The sequence below is a fragment of the Puntigrus tetrazona genome, chromosome 2, assembly GCF_018831695.1.
Source record: "Puntigrus tetrazona isolate hp1 chromosome 2, ASM1883169v1, whole genome shotgun sequence".
NCBI classification, from domain to species: domain Eukaryota; kingdom Metazoa; phylum Chordata; class Actinopteri; order Cypriniformes; family Cyprinidae; genus Puntigrus; species Puntigrus tetrazona.
The window spans coordinates 10,245,939-10,269,522 of NC_056700.1; the positions used below are offsets into that span (position 1 = coordinate 10,245,939).

Below are 23,584 nucleotides of genomic sequence, written 5' to 3' on the forward strand. Positions count from 1 at the left end.
ACAATGAAATATATCTTTTTTTTAATATAATATATATATATATATATAAATATATATGTTTTATTTTCAATTAATTAATTTTTGTCACTGACACTATAGCTATACTTAAATACAAAAACTGCCTTATTAATGACGCCTAGTCCTTCATAGCCTAATATTTACATTTTCTTTTTCACATCTACGAAGCATTCAAGAGTAAAATGAATGGTGTTTCACTGCATTGAAAATAAAAGGTTTATTAATCTGTCCATTGTATATCGTATGTTGAATCCAATCCAGTTTACGCTACACACATTTTGGCTCCATTTAGTAAGAGAAAACCAGCTCGTTCAAGTTCATTACAAAATCTTACGGTTCCCCCACCTCCAAATTCCCAATGTAAAAAATACCGTCCATGATGCTTTGCTTTTTGATCTGCAACCATTTGAAGAGCCACCTCTAGTTTCAGTACCTCTGCACATAAATTACATCTGTAACGGTACACTCAACATCATTGATCTCACCAATCACTCTGAGGACCGGCTTATGAAAGAAAGTGTCAGTGCGCAGACCACGGCAGCTTTTAGACTTTTAAAATCAACCAAAAAACTATCAGATCAAATCAAAAGTACTTCTCTAGCCATTCATATAATAGCCATGATCCTAACACTTGGCCTTGGCCGCTCTCCAGGTTGCCTTTGCTTTGTATTATAGAGCAGATTAAAAGACACTGTTGCAGTACATGTTTTGCCTTTAGCACTGAGGCTGCGGACGCTTTTCAGCTTCGGTTTTAGCTTCCTGAGTGTGAAGTTTAAAATAGGCACAGGGGTACATTTTTCTCTAATTCAGTTAATGTGTGTTTAAAAGGGGGAGAAAGCTTTGTGGCTACGTACCACACACGGAGGTCAAGGTGAATTCAACTGTTGTTGCCAATAAAAGTAATTACCTGTTCCCAACAGAGGGAAAGAGAGAAGTCGAGAAAGAGAGAGAGAGAGAAAGAGAGAGATGCGAGGAAGCACAAAAACAGCAGAAAATATAGACTGCAGCTCATAAGCAAGAGGAAGTAATATCTACAAAGAGAGTTTTAAGATTCAAAGGGAAACATAAAAGTAGTGCTAGACTCAAAGCAGCTCTAAGATTACAGCAATCCTATTCATACATGTGAAATCAATGTGGAGCTCAGTGGCAAATGAAAGTGTGATCTACACAACAATGGAGTGCAGGATGCAGAGAGAGCCATCGTCTAAAGACTGTATACAGTAAAATAGACCCTTTTCTGAGTTTCAGACTTTGATGTATTTTTTTCTTTTCACTAGCTGGTTAGCTATTTTTCTCTCTTTTAATGTACAGAATTTAATGTATGTTTAGAAAAGTGTCCTTTTGTTATATTACCTTGGAGTTAATACAAATCTAGCTCAAGTAGTCTGCTCTGCTGCAAAGGAGCTCAGTACACAACATTCTCTACATTAGAATTAGCAACTCAAATTACTGATCATGTTTTCATTGTAAAATAGATGGATACATGTACACGGGACTTCTCTTCTTACAGTTAGCTGGCTAGCTAGCTTGTTTTATATTCATGTTGTGTAAATGTTGATATGTTAAAATGCTATATTGCTATATAAATGCTATATTTTTTTAATATAAATATTTATTTTACATTTAAACCAAACAGTAAATTAGCAGTTTTTAAATTCGTCATGTCAGTAACTGATATTTACTATTCATGTCCTGCCTAGGGAAAAATAAGTATACTAAATCCATTTCAAATACTTAACGCTAAGTACTATGAACAACTAATTTTGTGCTTATTGCATTTTAATTGTGACATATACTAAAGTATATCTGATTGTGCTAAAGTGAAATTAGCGCAAGTATACTTTAGATACACTTCAAATAAGTTCTCATCAATAGTGAAACTAATACACATTTTAAGCTTAATGTTAAGAAATCGTAAGCATAAATATTTAAATAGATTTATTTTAAATGTATATATATATATATATATATATATATATATATATATATATATATATATATATATATATATATTTATATTTAGGGTTAACTTTGCCGTCATCTAACACTCACTTAAAGTTATAGTAATCTCTATAAACAGTACTCTTTATAAATATTTGATAACAGTGTTAAATGTTTTCCCAGTCTTTAATAGTCCTTCCGTACATTCTAATGTTGTGATGCTTATATTTCCTTCCAGCATTTTAAATATTTTTTTTGAACAATTTAGACAAACATTAATCTAAAAATGGTGTAAGTGAGAGACACACAGCATATAACACACAACTCATACTCATAGAGTCTGTTATTTACCCATGTCAGACGGGGGCCGTCCGTGTGTGTTGGGGTGTCTCTCTTCCAGTGGCCGCCGGCCTGTTTGTTGCTGTGCTGCGTCTGGCTGGGACTGGCAGGTACGCGGAACTACAATGGGATGCAAGGCCAAGGGGTCAACCGACACAGCAGGGTAACAAGAAACGATAGCACATGCAAGACTCCATTCAACTTTCATCACTCTTCAATCCCTTTTTTTTTTTTTTTTTTTGGCTCTGTGCTGCTTTAGATTCTCAACGCATCTTTCATCTCCACCGACATTAAAGTTGCAGCAAACATGCAGCGTGAGCACCTTAAACACAGTGACAATGCAGACAATGCACATTGTAAATCAATTTCAGGCTATGTAATAGCTAGCACAATAGGACCGTATGCAGCTTTTCCTGTTTAAATAGGTATAAACTCTATGAAACAAACGAGTGACCTGTAATTTAGTGCACTTTCCTTTACATTCTCCTGAATGCATTTGCTACAGCACGCTGAATAATACATGAGTCAAATATCATTTATTTATTTTCCTCTTGCTATTGAGAGTCATAACACCATTGGGCTTACTCTCTATAGCCTACAGGTTAGACTGTAATTCTCACTAATTCTCTATATCACAATGCACAGTGAATGCTTATTGAAGAGCTTTTAGGACTTGCATAAGATTATGTATATGTATTGTGTTTATATGTATTTCGAGCACATGAACCGGAGCAAATCATGTGACTTCAACATGACATCATAATTAGGCATGTGGATTTATAACTGACTAGTCAGTGAATGGCAAGTGATAGCCTTTAGTCACAGTCAGCTGTTGGGTCAATGATTCTCCACTGACTTATTTGATTAAATTAGGTTAAATTAGTTTAAACTGAATAGCTTCTTTTTTTATTTTATTTGACAGACAAGGGTTTTTTTTACATTATATGTATATACATTGTTGCTTATATTATATTATATTATATTAAACTGACTAATTTAATTTAAAAAAGTCATTAATATTCTGATTGGGCAGTTATAAATCTAATTACAATTTCAAATTATTATTTATTATTACTATTATTATTAATTTATTATTGTTTAAATTATATTATATTTACATTTTGTCATTTTGCAGACTTCTTATCTTATCTTTATCTCTAATCTTATCTTATATTACATTATATTACATGTAGTTTGACTAACTGAAACCTCATTAGTCAATTGATTGACCAATATGACCCATGTTTGACTGGGTTTTTCTCAAAAAAACGTAAAGATTGTTCCGTCAGGGTACAAAGAGCTACAACTTTGTGAAACCGCAAGCAAATGTGTTCATGATTAAGTTTAAATATACAATTTTCGACATGCGTGAGAAAGGTGTGAATTGCACCTTCACACGTTTCAGCAGAACGGAGACCTGTTAAACGTTACTTATGTCAAACCAAAAGACAGGAGATGTTTTGAGCAGGCTGCCAAACCATATGGACAGTTTTTTCTTAAAACGTGTTTCATTATTAAATTTACTTTTGAAAATGGAATAATTATTCATAACACTTTTTTTAACTTGCCATAAGAAAAACACAAGTGAGACGGGGGAAGGAGGGGGTTGTTTTAAACCGGGAGCTATTGCACATTACACTCTACATGTCTTACATTAAAGGCCAAACTCTGTGATCCACAAACAGATTGAATTTGGTGCTTTCATTGTGTTTACTGCGTCAAAGCACTCTGCGGAAAAGTTGTTTTTAACCTTGAGTAATATTTCAGCATCCCATTGTGTACAGCGTTCGAAGTTTGAAAATGTCAAAATGTAGCTCGCTTAAATTTCATGGAATGCAACCGCATAGTTCAGATCAATGCGTCTATAAAAACAGGCCAAACCCAAACAGCTCATGACAAAAGCAGGAAGGAAATGTTTTAATGGAGCAGCAACATTACATATAGCCTGCTGCATGCTGATAAAACTAGCAGGGAGAAATCCTGCTGGAAAAAAAATACCTAGTTACAATTTTGCACATGTCGACGGTGCATCGGGCCGCCTGTCACATTCATTTCCATACAGCAGAATGTGGCAGGTGTCCTGAGGGCCGCTAATTAACCTGTAGCCTTAATTCATTAGCCAAACGTGTAAAAGGTCCCCTAAGACAACCCGCTCTCCTCAAGCAGGCATGTTCACCCTTGACCTCAATGCACCCAACTGCATGCTTTAGTTTAAAAATTTAATCAAGCTGTGCTTTTTATAGCAAGATGCGCTGAGCTATCTAGCTTGAGTCACTGATGAAACAGCCTTTTATCTTGGCTTGTTCGAAACAAGCACAAGTATCCTGAAATAAACTTCCCTTGGTGAGTAATGGCCATAACTAGAGGAGCATTGCTCAGAAATACTGCATTCTGTCTTTTATAGACCCGTGGCCTTGTTTGCAGTCTGTACTGTGTGTAGTTTTTAATGAAAGTGTAAATGGAGGAAATGAAAGCCTGCGACAATATGCATTAAAGCTTCATTTCATTAAGCTGAGACAAAGCTTTAAATGCTTTGTTTACATGTTATAATAGCCCCTGATTATGGTGGCGACTGATAGCGGCTCTAATTTGTGATGCGCCGGCTTAAATTTGTTTAATTACGACTTAAAACAAAAGGAGTGAGCAGTAATTAACCCACCTGGTTCCCTGGCACAAAGTCCTGGCTGGGCTCTGGCATACTCATGAACATGTTTTCACTGTCGTACTGCAAACAGACAGAGAGGAGAAAAAACAGTAAATAAACAGTCAGAAATGTTCACTTGACACACAATACGAGCCTCAGAATGAGAGAGAGGCACAGAGCATGCGGTTGGTATTTCTGTGCAGTGCTTTCTTCCCAAAACACAGGGCTCAGAGACAATTAGTCTTTGAAGTCCCTGCCGTATCAGATGGAGATGTCAGTGATTTGATGTAATTAGTACAGTGGTAATTAAAGTTGCTGGTTGAGGGGGATGAATGAATGCTTTCATGTGCACAGTGGAATAAAATAGAGGGAGTCGTGTGAGTTTGACGAGCCCACACAAGGATAGACCTGAGACTGTAGGACAGGCCCAGGTGTTTCACCCTAGACAGGAACTCACAAAAACCTGTTCATATACCTTTTTTAACCATCAACTTTAAAGGCAATATTCTCATCATTTAGATTTTTTGCACTCTCAGATTCAGGATTTTCAAATAGTTGTATGATGCATAATTTTTTACAATAAATGTATGCCTTTTTTCAGAGAACAAAAGACTTTATCATTGGCTAACCACAATCAGGGTAAAATGAAGTGAGTCATTTTCTATATACCATTAGCAGCATCAAACAGACTCATTATTTTTGCAATTCTGATGCTGGCACAGAAAATATCTATGCTTCAACATGGAATAAAAATGGACAATATTTTTTGATTCATTAATCTTCCTCGTGTTTTTTTAATTATATTTTTTAAATATCACACTAGTTTAGTACTTACTTTATGTAGAAAAAAATATAAATTTAACAATACATAATATATGATTGGGCTAATTTATATAATACCTAAAATATAATAAAATATAATAAATTATATTTACATATATTTTACATATAAATGTAACAAAAATGCACCACTTCTGAAACAACTTGCCTTTTTTCCCTTCTAGCAGGAAGGAAAATCGAAACATATAACTAAATTAATTCCAGATGAATGAAATCAAGTCTTTTTCTCACTGAATATCCCGTTTCACTCAGGAATACATCAGATTACAGAAGTAAAATGGGTTGCACATGGTATTTCATGTTGACTTTAAAGTTCTTGAGTTTTAATAAAAAACATTTATGAAACAAGAACTGTTAATCCATCTGCTCGACTTACATGACAAACAGAAATCAATCAGATGACAACCGGTATGTCTTTTACAGTAAACCTGCAGCTTGTGCATTCACCTGCTGAAGATGCTCAAAACAGCTTCAGCTGAGTCAGTGCAGGTTAACTGTTTGATGAAGGAGAATGAGCCTGTGACCCAGCTGTGCAGCACACCTGGGAAATTACAGCAGCTCACATTGGCTGCCTGCTACAGTCCACTCAGCAACACACACACACACACACACAGATTCTGCTGACACACCTGCCTGACAAATACCCGCCAATTTACATCTGCTCTGCTTCCTTAAAAACCCATGAAAAATGACTGATTAATATCAAAAGTAGAAATCAGATATGTTGTAAGTTGGCTGTGAAAGAATGGCTTTCTCAGCAATCGGTCCTTGACAGGGTTGTCATTAACACACATCCATGACACTTATTTGAGTGTTACGAAAGAATGAGAGAGGGTGTCACGAAGAAGAAGAGAGCGAGCGAGAGAGGAAACTCGTGGCTGATGCCTGTCACTGGCTGAATGTTTGTATTTCTGTTCATCCGAGCAGCACATCTCATTTCATTATGCCTGCTTGAGATAATTCTATGGAAATGAAATGGCAATAATCCTAATGAAAGCCTATCACATTGCGACCTTTTAAGTGTGCAAGTTGATGGGCCGATCTGATTGGTTTTTGCACAAGGATGACAGTTAATTTCATGCTAGCTTATTGATTGTGATTAATGTGATCAGGCTGATCTAAGATGTGGCTATTCTTAAACTATGAAATGTGCTGTTTTCTGAAACACCACTACAACCTAGTCATAACAAGGAAAACATTTTTAAAAATGTTTAAAAAGCATATAATTTTGCAGCTATGCTGCAGTTACTGGTTTAAAAATCCCGCCTTCTAAATTAAAGAGCCAAATGCCAGTTGAAATCTCATAGAAAGAGTTATTGTCCTGAGACCAACCTGAAATCTGCTTTTTGAGCAATAATAAGCAAAAAATAGAGTAAAATACAGATGTAGGTACTTTTGGTATTGCATTATGAATTATTTTTTTGTTTTTTGCTTTGGCAATGCATTATGGAGTTGCATTTTTCCAAGCTGTTATTCCTTAGAGTTGGACCTAAAAAGATATAAACTTCATTTATATATAAATCTTCTGGTCAGTATAGCGTTCCAATGGTGTCTTGAAATGCTGTCTAAGTAGGGAGCTCAGTAGGATTTAGAACAGAAGCAACATCTCACAGCATTAGAACAAAAACACAATAAGCTTTGACAGTAAACACAGCACCGCAAAACTGTTAGTGTCTGGTTCTACTCCTGGTTATGTTGATTAATAAAAATTCTTTCCTCATTTCAACACCACCGTCTCCCACTCACATGGCAGCCGGTTATTTATAACAGAAGGCTCGAGACGCAGCCATTCACACCATATCCATTTTTATACAGATTCTCTCTAGTTCTCACTGCGGTGACCTTTCACATGTCTCTCTCAGTGTCCATGCCCTGTTCTATCTGCTTAGCTCTTACCCTCTATCAGACACTATTTGCATATGAATGTGCCAGTGGAAAGTGTGAGGCGGCCTTTGCTGAAAAAGTGAAACCTCAGAGCTAAACCCATCAAACTGACACCAAATCCATCCAGCAACAGTTGGCCAACTCCCTCCCTCACCTACACATCGAACACGCTTTCAGAGCAAAACCCCGAACTCCATTTTGCAAACTGTACGGGCCGATTGTGACTGAGGTTTTCCTTGATCCGTGTTCACTAGGGTTTCTCAATCTTGTGGCAAGCTGGGAGCCATTTTGTGTCACTGTAGCTTTTCTTTCAGAGCCTGAGGTGCCATTACATGACCAATAAAACCACAGCCAGTGCAGATTGCTTTTCTAAAATCTGACAGCTCGACTGCATATGCTACTTACACAAATTATTGCATTATTAGCAAAAAAAAAAACATCACAGGAGTCCATCATCTAACTACAAGGCCGCAGGCATCATCTACATCCTAAAATAAACAACCATTTTAGTGTGAAAAGCAAGAAAGTATCTGTGCAAGCAGGTCAACAAACGACTACAATGCACGTTCGGCAGCTGCCGCGCTGATGCAAATGAGCTATCAAATAACAAAAACAACAAAAACAAAACAGGCCCTAATGGCTGCGGGACTGTAAATCGATCCCTTCCACACTCCGCCCCGAGCGTCTGGCAGCTTCATAGGAAGCTTAGGTAAAAGAAATTGATCCCAACTGACATGACCACATGCTAACAAATTCCTCATTATGATTAATAGGAAGTGTTCCTCAGGGGGAGGAGGGTAATGACATGCTAGTGTTCTCCCAGAATAATATTAGAAAGTCTGTGGCAACACTTATTAGCTCTGTAATTAAACTGTTCATCCTTAAATGACTCCCCTGGTTCAGAACGACGAGGCCTACGGGCCAAAGTGTGTGTGCGGGGACTGAACTGTGGCCAGGGATGTGTTCATTCGCTAATGCCCGTATTTATCTTACAAGGGGTTTTCTGTTAATTTATTCTAATTAGTGTCACTGGAGGGTCTCGGCGTCAACGGTCGATCAGAACGAGGTGTTTAAGAGAGCTGCGTCTGAATCTGATCCGACACTAGCTTCAAAATCTTCTCAATCAATTAACGTGTGTGAATTAGGCCAACCCAATCGCATGGGAAAACGCAGGCATTTTACAAGGGGTCGATTTCACACAAATGAATGAGATGTGAATCGTACAAAAACATGCAATTATTAGGAATTATGAAGGTCCATTCCTAAAGCACACTTAAATATGTGGAGTAAGCGGTAAGTACGAAAAAATATAAATGAGACTGTATGAAGTTAACCTCCAATTATCAATATTTCAATATAATGGTAAAGGACTTGGCAGTCCTTAAAATGGTTGACTTCCAAGTTAGTACTGAATCTACAAAAAACTATGCTAAATATGCTTAAGATAAGCTGAACTGAATAACAATAAAGCAAAATAATACAATGATGAATGTCAAAGTGGCCCAAAGTAATTATTTTTAATAAATGTCAAATGGTTCAAATAAATCACAAACTCAAAATGACTCATCAAAAACTAAACCAAGAACCGTTTCTACTGTTTTTGTACCTATGAGACTCATTTATGCACCGTTTGTTCATATGACAAAGTGTAGGTAAGAATTCATTTTAATTTTAGTGTAAGCGAAATGGCAGTGCAATTAGGATCAATTATCTGTTGCTTCCTCAATGGTATTAAGAAACCGGAATCATTAAGCGAAATCGGAACCAGAATCGTTAAATCCTGAGATTCCCATCCGTAATCAAGAGAGTAATAGCTTTCAGCACCTGCAGTCTGAGACAAGCTTGTATCAGTGCATTGCTCTCTGAGCTCTCCAGAGGTCAGCAGGATTTCTGCAGAGCCCCCCTGCCTGGCCTCATCATCCCACTGTGTACACAGATAAAATGGAAACGTTCTGGCTAAACCTATATAACCCCCACTCCCTAGCTCCCCCTCCTCCTCCTGACAAACTCCTTTTCCTGGCATACAGTATTATATAAGAGTACCAGCTATTCAAGAGGAAGGTACCACGGCACACTGCCAACACCAACCAGCTCTGAACAACTCTCTATTAAAATATATGAGGAACTTCTGTTCCCCTAATCTTAAGTGTTTGCCACTTAGCTGGGCCGGGACAGACTTCTGAAAGGTTCTGGGATGAAAACAAGCTGTGAAGCTGGGATGATGTTAAACCCTTATGTTTTATGTTAGGACCAGTCTGTGCCCTTGAGCGAAGCACTTGGCCACTCCAGCTAATTATATTGTACTATTCACAAAAAACAAAAAAAAAAAAACCTCCTCAAACATCCATATTTGACAATGCGCCACTGTTTCTCCAAATCTAGAATTATGGGCTGCAATATCAACATGATACTCTATTGATTTATGCTCGGCTACAATTTTAAAAACAGACATAAATGAAGGCCTTTCAGATCACAGCAAAATATTGCATTCAGTATGTTTCCATATATTGTGTGTAATATAATAAAAGCTACGAAATGTTGCATTTGTTATATGAGCAAAATACATCTTCTGTGAGGATTTGTAAATGAGCGTATTATGCAAAAGAAGGTGCAAAGTATATGCATGTGTGGAATTATGGAACGACTTCATTTCGAAAAGCGCTAATGATGATAAAGGTCTTCCTGAAAAGTCATTCTGACTGAAATGTGTCTAAAATTTCCAGCTATTAAAATCTGATTTTAAGGTGTCGAATTCCAACTTAAGTATCATAAATTTCACATTTGAGCCAATTTTATGTAACTCAAAGCTAATCTTTCTCACCATAAATGAACCCAATAAATCAAATGGTGAAAGAAACGCTCCCTCTCCCTCAACAAGAGCCATAATTTTATGCAAATGTTATACAATAATCTGTATTCTATATCTGAGCATGGTAATGAGATTGGTTGCTCTACATTATTCATATTGTACAGATCCAATATAAACAGATATCATAAGAAGGGGGGAAGGGAGCTGAGGAAAGACACATGATGCCGCAGACATATTGGTGACAGAACTGATTACAAACAAAGGACGTTTCGAGGCCTTTTTGGTGAAGCTACACAGATCGTCGTGCACTTCCTGTGGAATCTTGTTTCAATACTATTCTCTCTGCTCTAGATGGACCCAATCAAAATGGCCGCTGTTCAAGAAGAAAGGTAATGAGATATGAGTGCAATGAAACGCTTTGCGCCAAACATAATCACGCAACTTGCGTGCAATCAATGAGCCCCACATCATCTCGCGTGATTGCCTGTTGTACAGATGCAGCTAACGTTTCACCATAGATGCGGCATACTTTTCACCGGCATGCATCACGTTTGACTTCTACGACTTTGTAAATGGCAAAAATATAAAATGATCCAAGAAACAAATAAGAAAAGAGGAGCCAATTGAATATATTTGTTGAACAGTGGGGCCATTATTTTGATGTTTATAGCTCTTGGCAGATCTTGTAGATTTCTTTTTTATTGGATGCTGTATATTGACCCCTTTGTCAAATTGGCTTTATGCATTTGCTTCTCTGGCACTGGATGATATGTCTAGAAGTGACATCTCTCCTGCTCAGTGATACATACTGTAATCAAATAGAACGAATCCTATTTCTGGCGTTGCACCTGTGCTCAGACTTTATTGCTGTGCTGTACTCATCATTTCATGTGACGCAGATGTGAATGGCATCGTGTTTTTTTTTTTCACAAATGTTTTAGTGTGGTACAGCTTTCAGTCATTAAATGCAGTTGTTTGGCAGGAATGCGGAATAGGCCTTGATTGTTAGTGCGACAGTTTTTCACATTGTCTGAAAGTAAAGAACCATTTTTGCTGCACCGACTAGGACATTTTGAGTGTGTGTGTGTTTCTCTCTCCCTCTCTCTCAGATGTCCAGATGTGAATCAGAGCTTTTTCATGTAGACTGGAACCAATTTCATTCCTCATCAGTTTCTTATGGAAGGTCAGAGTATGGGAAAATCAAACTGCGAGTGTGTATTCTTTCCACACCCTGTGGTTTAAATGCACTCACTACTCAGCACCATGCTCATTTTCGTCCCCTTTTATGTTGGACTCAGAGCCGCTGGAATATATGGGCCCCCTAAAATATCTATTATAAAACCTCTTGAACTGACAGAAATGGATATAATGCATTTTTCAATGCTAATGTACTTCTTAAACGTGAAATACTTCACGGGTGTGTTTTATCTCCAGCTTTATTTTGAACATCTAAAATGTTCAGATGAAGTGTTTTATTGAAAAGATGCTTAAATAATTACAATCAAATAAACTAACAGGGTAAAACTGAGATTCTTTTATTTTGTTATGGACAAGCTGCAATAAATGAATATTTCTGTTTTATTTTGGACAAAATGCAATGCAGGTAAATGTGAAAGTCTTTTTTGACATTTTGTATAAAACAGAGGCAGAGCAGAGAAAACTGCAATCCTATCCATTTTCAAAACATTCAGGATATGATAAATACGTTTTGCTCCATCTGTATATACATGACTGCCTAAGAGACTGTTGGCAGATTGAGGGAAATAATTAATCCCGTCATCTTGTTATCAGGCGCTCATTATCAACTCAAAGGTACATCTGGCCTTTCAGACCTTCTGCCGACCTCCCTAAGTCAACATGTGTGACCCTTAAAAGCAGCAGTATGTCAGGTAATAAAATATATTCCTCTGCCTTCTCGCAAGATGCTAATGCCGTCCTGGAGACGTGCCAGAAATGCTCTCCGTTTCATTTCTGATCGAGCAGATGCTCGAGCGACGAATAGTATCAACATCCAAATGTACACCTTTTGGTTTCCCCAGTGTAATTAGTCACCGTGAAACTTCACTTTCTAAACATGTCAACGTTTATAAAACACAGAGAGGGCAAGAAAAGTGTGAGCATAATGGCACGCAGCGGAGAGGAGGACGTATGGGCGAAAGGAGGTTTCTCGTGGTTTCATTTCAGCTGAAATCTAAAGGTCAAACGCTGTTACTAAAAGCAGTAGTTCTGAGCGAAGCGTGCACTCAAACGCTTCCCGTGCAGAAAATTACAGCTTATTCCCCAGATATGAGTACATTATGATTTCTTTTATATTAAAATAAAGAAATAAAAAATTACTCGATACGAGCCGCTGTCGATAGCAACCACTTCTCGGAGAGGAACACGCAGGGGTTTGTTGTCAAACCAAATTACACACATTCTTTCCATGGATAAACCGTAGCCTGAATAATAAGCAGCCACAAAAGTGGGTCAGGGTCGTCATGGAGAGAAATAGAGGCAAAGGGAGAGAGAGAGAGAAAGAGAGAGAAAGAAGGGGGGAGTGTTTCTCTCTTTGCTCCCTAGCATTCAATATCAAGAGTGGCAGTCATCTTTGACTTCAAATCATTCCTCTGATGAATAACCTTTGTCTGTACTGCATTACGGCACAAAGTGATTTCTTTTTCCTCCACAAACCCCCCCTCCTCAAAATGGCAATTTTCTGAGAGCCTGAAGCTGAACTGAAAGCGTCTTCATTCGTGTTCCACCACTGTAATTTATTACAGTGAGCTAGAGTGACTTTCATGACTACCTATAGAGGCACTCTGATATTAGGCCCAGAGATGAGGATGAAGTATAAATCACTGCCTGGCTCTTATTGAATTGGGACGATTTCATGTCGAGCCGAGAAACCAGTGTTGGGCTTTTCCCTCCGTGCTTTGCCTCCAAGCCGTCGTGCCGATTTATTTCCGAATACATTGCGATGTAATGCACATATTCATTTCTATCAGTTGATTGGTGAAAGCCCCACGCTGAGAACTAAACCAGCCTCCTATGTTACAATTATCTTCACAATGGGCCGACTTAGAAATGCGAAGAATGGCAATTTGTGTTAGGGGGGAATAACGTGATGACGCAGCTCGCCCGACGCAGTCCGGTCTGTAAAGAGACAGCCGAGCTTCAGGGAAACATTTAGACTTTATTGGTTTAATGATTCATGAATGATGACATACTGCTTTTCTCCTTTCCTTCTGGCCATATTGTTGGCGTGAAGCGCTTTATCAGTTTCTGCGGCTCGCGGTTTTTGGTCACTGGTGTCGGCGCAATTAGCTTAAATTAAACCATTAGCGAACTTTAATGTCTGTTTCCCCTAACCGAGTCCTTAGATATGCTTCAACACTGACTGAATCTCATCTAAAACAGAGCTGACCTGAAAAAAGACGGGGACGGGGATAAAAATGATTAAGTTTCAGAGTGAGCAGCCAGTGGCTTGTTAAATATCCTTTCAGAGTGAGACAAAATTACAGTGTATCATAATTTACTGCCTCAGGAATCCCGATGGAGGTAAATGAAGGCATATTTCACTGGAGACCAATAGATGGTGACATGACCACTTAATTGCTTTATTTTACGATTGGTTGAGGGGAAAATTTGGTTTGATAAGGCTGTTTGAACAAGTGTTTTCCAGCTCCGAAAGCCCAAAGACAACATTTATTCTCCTTGTTTGTCTTCGGTGTCTGTTTCGTTTCTGTATTTTGATAAATGGTGCAGATTTTGGTGCAGCTGTGCGGGGTCAACGGTGTTTAACTCGTGTGGGAGAGTGTTTAAGTGTATCTGCTCACTTGAGGATGTTTGCAGCTGAAAGGTAGGTCACGTTATTTTTATCTCAACAGGAGTGGTGTGTGTGTGTGTGTGTGTGTGTGTGTGTGTGTGTGTGTGTGTGTGTGTGTGTGTGTGTGTGTGTGTGAATCTGTGTGCTACTTTTGGTGTCTGGGATGCAGTCCGACATATGTCTACACCAATGTCCCACAATGCACTTCAACCACAGAACAGCTAGTTGAAGACATGAAACCTTCCGCATGACATGGTGACCTCTTACAAACAACCACATGAGACCATTGTCACCAGAACAGAGTGTTACACAGCACAGTGTTGTAGTGCAACTTCCTCATTGTTATATTGAGAATATATATATATATATATATATATATATATATATATATATATATATATATATATATATATATATATATATCTCAATATAACAATGAGGAAGTTATATATGCATAACTGTATATGTAATCACATTTATAAATATTAAACCAGTTCTAAATTCATTATGTAAACAATTACGTTGCGTTCCACAAAGTTTCACAAGTTCAAGATTCTTTGGCATTTCAAATGATATATCTATTGATTTAGATTGATTCAGATTTGATACCTCATATTGTGAGCAAAAATTGTATTGTTTAGTTAAATTAAAAGCCACTTGTTGTGATATTTTGTTTATAATGCAAATTCTAAATAATTTTTAAAATGTTTCAGAAAAATCTAATATAAATATATTTATAAATTATAATTTATTACTGTGAGGCAAAGCTGAATTTAGTCCAGTCTTCAGTGTCACATGATCCTTAAAAATAATTGTAATATGCTGATTTGGTGCTCAAGAAACATTTTTATTATTATGAATGTTGGAAACTGTCATCATTTTGCGTAATCTTTGACACTTTTACAATTCTTTGATCAAACAAACCACTTTTATAACATTTACAGTACTTACTTTTGATAAAATTAATGCATGCAATAAAAGTATTATATATACAAATACATATTTACACATTTTTAATTTTGACTGAAGTGTACAAATCTTGTTTGTGGCCGTATTATTAGTACTACCTTAAAATGTGTCATATTTCTATATTTTTATTGTTGAATTCACCGCATGAACATCTGAACAGGCAAATGGCTGATGTGTTCCAGCACTGGCAGCCGGTCTTTGAGCCCATGAGAGAAGAGCATGAGTAATTTATGTAGGGTAGTGTTTCTGAGACAAGGACCCTTGAGAAATCTAATCACTCTCAACAGACTCAGAGAATTTGTCCTGGTGCATCAGGAAAATGGACACAGGCCCCCCCCCCAGAACTCTCCGGCTGTCCTTGTTGCAGGGAGGTAAGCTACACTAAATCATGCTAATCGCAAAACTGATAGACCCCAAAAATGTCAACAGGTGCGACGCACTGAAAGGATTAACATTTTTCTGCCTGTATCTTTATACAGAGTGGGGAAAAAAAGAGACAACAAGAAGCAGGAGCCAGGATGACCTGGGTGGACGGCTGCCAGCAGCCAGCTGAAAGGGCTGCAATTTCAGCTATTGTGCAGAAAAAAAAAACTGTGCCAAGTCCCATTACGTGAAATTGAATTTAACCTCCAACGCGATTAATTCAGATGTTGGGTCTTTTTTTCTTACCTCGTGGCTGAATGCCACGCACAGTGGCTTATTAAAATATGAATCCGCCTTCTTTTAAATTAGGAAGTGCTCTCGTCACACCTGATTGACATGGAGAAGGTAACTCAGTGCATTTGGGCAGAATTAACGAGCTATTTTTATCAACTGCAAGAGCTGGTAAATGAAAATTTAATGAACTCTGCTGTTTACATTAATTTAAGTCCACCTTACAGTTGTAATCAATAGCAGAGCTCTCGCCATCTGGTGAAAAACACGGAAAGCCACAAAGAGACTAGTGTTCAGCCATTTTCCTGCTAATTTGCAAAACACAAAAAGACAATTAAGCGGAATATCCGGGAAAATCAATCCGCTAATCCATCATTTAACCTGACGCCATGTTGACAGAGGGGCGACGTGTGGGCACTGATAGCAAATCAAAAGGGCCATGTTCTTTATGACAGGCCCTCCCGAATCTCCCACAGAAATGTACCATATTTAGGGGGAAAAGGCGACACTCTTGAGCGGGCTACTCCGCTTGACAAAAGCTCCCAGCAGGAGCCGACCGAACTCACACATCAGGCTGTGTATCTGAAAGCAGTACAATGGGCCACTGTGTTCTCATCCTCAGCTCGGCTTCAGCCAACAGCACAGCAGAGCTTCACATCGCCAGCGCTAACCAGGACTATTACAGCGACACCACACCAGAGAACAGGAATGCTATCAGCCCTGGACATACGTAGGGAGAAAAATCCCAAGCATCCCCTCCACATTTGTTCCATTCAATCTGCGACTCAGGCTTTGAATTCATACCACTGCTCTATTGTGTTCTGTTTGTATGTGTGTGTCGATAAAGCAATAAGCCACGAAAGAAAAGTCTTTTACGGTGATTGACCAGTATATCCTAATGAAATAATGCAAACTAATTATTGTTTTATTTCAGTTTTTACCACCACCACTAATAATAATAACAAAAAGACAAAGAAGAAGAATAACAAGATTAGCTATAGTTTATTTGCTATTTAATATATTATTTGAAAATTAATTGCGATTATTATTATTATATAAATAATAAAAGATTGCTATGTATTATATTATTTTAATATACATTATTATTGTTTTATATAAAAATAATAATAGATTTATATTTATCATATATTAATTAAATATAAATTATTGCTATAATTGACATCAATAACACTACTTTATATTCACATATTAAATATTCATCAATATTTTAACTATTATTGTCACTCCCAGCACTATTATGGAATAAGTTAAAGATGTAAATACCATTTTGGGTGCTATTCTATTAAAAAACAAACAAACATAATACACCAAATGTTGCTATTTACTGTTATTAAAATACATATAATCAATTAGCTTATCTGAATAGGAGTATATTATGTCAGTAATCTCCTGTGTTTTTCAGTAGCAACATCAATGAATGAGTCACATTTATTATAGCTAATCCTAAACAATTTTTCTGCCAAGAAATATATTTCATTATATTAAATTGCCACATTAATATAGAATCTGCAGTCATTTACAGTCATTTTACAACAAGCTTTGACCATGAATTCTGAATTGAAATTCAAACCTACCCATTTTACAAAGCATCTACACGTGTTTTCAAACAAGTGATCTCACAGCCCCGTTTTGTGCAGAGCTGAACCCGAGACATTTTGTAAGCTTCAGAGTGAATTCTCCTCTCTTGGCCTGTTGCTATGGCGCTATGTACTTCCTCCGCAGCTGCCGCCCTGGTGTGGTGGGTGATAAGCATCAGGGATGCTGGGACACAAGCTCTCTTATCTGGACGCATGACCACAATCACTTCCTGTTCATTACCTCTCCTGCTAGGAAAACACATAGGAATTAATGCGGCCTGACCAATGAGCCACTGCTAAAAACATACACGGAAAAACAAGCTCGGACACTACCGGGCACAAACATCCCATTACGTGTCAATCATCGGCCGCTTGTCTGCTTTGATACATTAACAACCCGAAAGCGTATGGGTTAGCTAAAGCTAGTTGGACTGCAGGGTAACGAAATAACAGCCCTTCCATTAGAATGCAGGTCTCGTTCGCTGTCAGGAAATAAAGATTGCTTTATTGATACATGCTGTTGCCATGACAAGCATCCACCAGATCCGTTCGGCGCGAGATTTCGGCATCCTGAACATTCGCACAAATCTGGCCTGGCTAATGAGTTTCAGCCTGATCAGCATCACATGGGTCTCCATGGCATCCTCAGATGTGCCCAGCTCCTGCATCGCTATTAGACTACAGCTTGTCATTTTATTGTATTTTTTTTTTTACATAAAACTATTGATTAAGGACTAAACCTGAGAACAAAACCTGCTTTTATGTCTCATTCTTCTCTTCAACTTGGATAATGGTGCCTTGAAAGTTAACTCTCCGACTGTAGTCGCCAGCAAATTTGCTAAGAGGACAAAAATATCTCGATCATATTACCGTATTGATTGCGGGAGAACCTGAGCTGCAAATTTACTTTGAAGTTTCCTTAGGAAAACATGACGTGTAATGATATTAATCAAATAGAGTGATGCTACACATAGACTTTATGAGGGTACAAAGACTAAAAATACCTTGATGATATGATATTCATACTTGCTGCATTACAATAACAAGCATAATGAAGGCAAAAGTAATTTCATGAGAGCACTTTCATCTGTCAAGTACAATAGATACTTATGTTTTACTTAAAAGGACACCAAAAAAGGAAAATCCTATCATTGTTTTCCCCTCCTTGAGTTGTTTCAGTCAAGCAAAAAAATCGACTAGTCCATATGATATGTGCTTTATAACTTTGATTCTGGTCTGTTTCTTACATAAATTTATTGTATGGGTTTGAAAGATATATATCAAATAAGTCATAAAAAAATTACTTTTACGGTGCTTTTATGATGTTTTTCTTTCGCTTTTTGGAACTTGACAGATGTGGTCACTGTGAACTGGAAAAGTTCCACTGGGAAAAAATAGCGTGCGTGTTTGGAACAATATGAGAAAGTAATTAAAACATATTCTTTTTGAAAACCTATCTCTTTAATCTCATTTATATTTAATAATCAGTAGACCGCAGACAACACAATTCACAACTAAGTGTAAATGCCTTGATTGCTATTTTTTTCTTGCACAATGTTCATTAAAACATCATATTAGTGTGATAATGCTTTAAAATAATATTTGGCTTAATCTCACTACAGCTGAGCACCATGAGTTTAGCAGCCAGTGAAACGTGTCAAATGTGAGTGTGGTAGCCTGATCTCCGCTAACAGCACTAAAAGCATTAACTTCCTATCTGACAAATTTAAAGGGTGCTTCATTTGTCTTCCAAGAAGCAATTTTGTGTTTTAACCACCTGTAGGAAGCTTTGTGACTCTCTCTCTCTCTCTCTCTCTCTCCCCTTAATGTGCCTCAGGACCTACGGCTGTGAGGTTCATTTGTTTGTGTAGTTTTCTTTGCCCATGTTTAATTACAATGGTGCAGCTGTTCCTCATTTACACTGGGGTCATATATTTGAATGTGTGTGTGTGTGTGTGTGTGTGTGTGTGTGTCTGTGTGTGTGTGCATATCTCTCTCACTCTCTCTTTATCTCTCTCTCTCTTCAGGGCCTTGTTTGCAGAGAGCAGAAACACAGAGTGTCCAACACTATCAGACTCAGAGGTACTGAAACAGGGATGATTTTATGGTTCAACTTATACGCCTCGACCGTTTGAATTGCAAGGTTGAAAAAAAATCTCGTTATTAAAATGACAAAGGAACTATTTCCATCTTTTAAAACACACATAACACCTGTGTAATACTGATTTGCATTTACACGAACAGGAAGGCATGAAACCGAATGCCAAGGGGCTTCAAAAATTCATGAATTGTTTTATAGATCAGGTGTAATATTTGTGATGACAGACTCATTTGCACTCTTATCCAGAATAGGCTAGAAAACTTGCCCTTCCGACAGATTTTAATATACTGCGCCTTTCGTCTTGTGCGGGGGGAATCATATTTTACTAAATCAGGACCGCAAGACGCTGTTTCAATTGAAAGCTATGCGGAAATGAATGTTTTAAATGACTTTAAAGCTTCCATTTTAAAGTTTAGTGTTTAAAATAATGGTAGTGGATGAAAGGCTGTTTTAAAGGCAGACAGTCTCATATCCCAACTAATCTAATGCTAAGCCCGAACCGCAAAACTTTTCAAAGTGTTTCTATAAAACAAATGGGTTTGGAACCATTTTTGACTCCATTTTCTATCCTTTCAGCGGGAAACCGCGAAGAAGGTATGACTAATACAAAACAAAATTGAGTATGACTTTCTGCTGGTTTCCTGTTGAAATGAGCTCCTTGTTTTCTCTGTCCACCGCCTTTCATTTCCATTTCACTTGTAGCTGTCCTGATAAGGTTTAAGTCTCTTTGAATTACCTTCTCTTTTGCTTATGAACGGCATACACACTTGCCGCGCTAAAATTAATTGCTCTCTTGTGCGCCGCAGTCAGAGTAACGCATATTTTCATGCCTAATTTTAGGCTCATGAGTCGAGCTGAGTTGGCTGAGTGTGTCCTCTAAAAGCCTGAATGTGTAAACACCCAAAATATGGAACATCGATCAGCCTCAACCCTCAAATAATAACTTGAGTAAATGACTTGCTTCAAAGCTTTTCACCAGACCATGAACAAGCACTGAGGGGAGTTTCTCTGAAAGTCAAGCGTGCAATTATAACTTTAAGTCTGTTATTTTGAGTCGATTTTGACCTCAAACACAGCTGCTCGCAGTGAGGACAAAAATAAAAATAAAAGGGATGTTTGTTAAAAACATCTTTTTTCCCCCTTGCTCTTAAATTTTGCATGTAGAGGAAATGTCTGAAAGACTTTCAAGTACAGTATACACGTGAAGCCATAAAGGTTTTTGTTTTTAAGGAAAAGTCCTAAGCAGGAATTTGTCTTCTGTCTATCTATCTATTAATTAAGCCAATAATCAAATCCTGTCTTGACTAATCTGACTTGTCCAGTTAAAGTTTGCGGTTATTTGTTTTCTTTTTTTTAAATTTAACTTCCTTATTTTAAAATGAAAATAGCAATGAAAATAGCTGCTGGCTATGTCAATTCAAATTCAGTTCAAATTCATGAACTGGGCTTAATTTAAAAGCCATTCTCAATTCACTGAAGAATGTTCTGAATATCAAAAATTCTGTTATAGCACTGTTAAAACTCTTTTCAAAGCTGATTCTAATTTTCAAAACAATATATATTACATTATAGTAAGTAAGTGAAACTCTCCATATATGTTATGAATCTCGTTTCAAAATGTTTGTTTTGTGTTTGAATGGAGTAATTACAGAAAAATAAATCAATTGATTTACCTTTTGCTTGTGATGGTCGCCATCGTTACTTTAGTGTCACTGCCATTAGAAATCATTTTAATATGCTTAATTGAAAAAACATTTCTTATTGCTATAAATGTTGAAAATTTTTTTTTGCAAAAAAACATTATCTCCAGGACTATTTGATGAATAAAAAGAGTGAATAGAAACCGTTTCATGCCTGTTGAACAAAAGCATTAGTAACTTACGAAAAACGGTTCATCGATGCTATTTAATAACATAAACCATGGCATCAGAATGCTCACATCACGGTAAAACGACATCGCGATTAGTGCAGTATTGATGTTTTACGCACCACCCTACTCTTTGCACTTATAGGTTTTGATTACAGCTAATGATAAGCCTCAGAGCGTGGAGTCCATTTTGATGATTATGTTCCAGAGGAGAAAGGTGTGGGGCCCACCTGTTCTAGTGCCGCTGAAACATGATCTCACACTTGTCACAGGACAGCGATCGGGACTCGCAACGTGTCCTTCCTGATCGCAGGAGAACAGAGGACCAGGCATCAAAAGGCTGACAGGTGCCACTTAAACACCAAAGACTGAGCTGAATGAGGGGAAACGCAACAGGCCATTAGTTCACCTACAGATGGGCCCACAAAGGCCAGGGTGTGCTCCTTCACAAAGCTGCCGCAGTGTGCGTGAAGTCCTCTCACGCTACAGAACCACATAATGGAGAGGCTGGCACTATTATTGTGGTCAGAATAACACACCAAGAATGCAAACAAACACACAAATGTGTGTCTAACAGATGCTGGACTCATTGAAACCATGCGCATGCCAGAAAATAAAATGGAAAACTTTGTGAATTAAATAAGCAGTGAATTACGCGCCTTGTGTGTTGATGACACACGCACTCAAAAACTACAAACAACGGAAAATGAATTATTATGGTGAGAGTCCTTTGAAGATATTAGCAATTAGACTGATGGCAAAAGAGGATGTTTGGGATATTTTCAGGCTGCTCCAAAAATTCTGGATCCGCACCATAACTTTCATTACATTCTGCAAAAAAGCCTTTATGTGAAAATGATTGCAATATGTTTCATAGTGAGATTAAACCAAACAATTAAGCTATTCTGGATTGGTTTTCACAGAGCCATCTGTTTGGATGTTTCCTCAAACTGGGAGCCTAATCAGCTATTCATATGTAGACTGTCATTGGGCAAAGCAGACCCAAAAAATGAGATGCCTCCAATGAATCGCAATCACAGATTTGTGCCAGAGTTTTCGACGCGCATGGCGGCCCGAAAAAAAACCCATTCCCCAGCCAAAATAAAGCGAACACATGTCCAGATTTTATGATCATTATGTTCAGCTACTTAATGAGTTGATCTTTTGGCATTTTCTGCATCACACTGCACTGGCTGATATGCTAGTCGAGAAGGAAGCTAATTATATTGAGAAAATAATCTTATTCTGTAACAAACATGGATGCAACGCTATGTCACATTTGTTTGAATTACACGCAAGGCAGACTCAAAGATTGGAGAGGGCTGAACTGGGACTGACGACCAGCGTCGTAAACACAGACACAGACGACGTAAACATGTCACTAAAATTCAAGGCCGTAAAATGCAACTGAACGCTGTCTTTCTCACAGGAATGCTCGTGTTTACGGCCTTGCATTTTCCACAGTGGCAAAGACGAAAATGGAACATACCAAGCAAGCAAAATTCACACACAAACTGACGCCTTTGCACTTCAGCACAGGTCTCTTCTCACTGGCTACGACAAGCTCTTTTAGCATCTTTACAAACGTACTCCACTTATGCAGATCTTTCTTTGTCAGTTTCACATTTAAATGCATCACTGATAGATTTCCCAAACCACCTAGGCTGATTGCAGATACCGCCATTATTTTCCTCGAATCTGTTTTGCAGGTTTGGCCCTCTGGGTCTGTGGAACGAGCAGTGACAACAATAATCATTCTTCCAGCATAATTAACAACACTTCTGTGGGCTTGGAGATCATGACCGGCAATCATTCTGGACTAGAGGTGCGCTGATTACACTTTTTCTTTCCAGATACAGAGTAACGATCCAGTGCCAGCGCTCTTTTATTCACTGTACACCTCGCTGTGGAGAACTGTTGAGGGCTACACTAGCCTGTAACTACTAGAAATAAGAACACGAAATGTGCAAGAAAAAATCCAGCAAAAAAACATCCAGGGGTTTTGACAATTTTTATGCCAAAGATGCTAGGTTTTGTTTTGGAACCCTGAAGACAGCTGTATATTTGATGTAGTTTTTGTGCGATATTAAAAACATAAAAAATTTCCATTTG

At 37.8% G+C, this 23,584-nt stretch overlaps 1 protein-coding gene across 3 annotated transcripts in view; it reads right to left on the reverse strand.

Moving 5' to 3' along the window:
* Positions 1–23,584, reverse strand: part of tox (thymocyte selection-associated high mobility group box) — an 839,643-nt gene that overhangs the window by 22,608 nt on the left and 793,451 nt on the right. For all 3 annotated transcript variants that reach the window (XM_043259411.1, XM_043259401.1, XM_043259420.1), the window contains exons 2-3: positions 4,958–5,023; positions 2,311–2,418 (exon numbers count right to left, since the gene is read on the reverse strand). In XM_043259411.1, the coding sequence (XP_043115346.1) occupies positions 2,311–2,418; positions 4,958–5,023 (174 nt within the window). The remainder of the gene's footprint in view (positions 1–2,310; positions 2,419–4,957; positions 5,024–23,584) is intronic.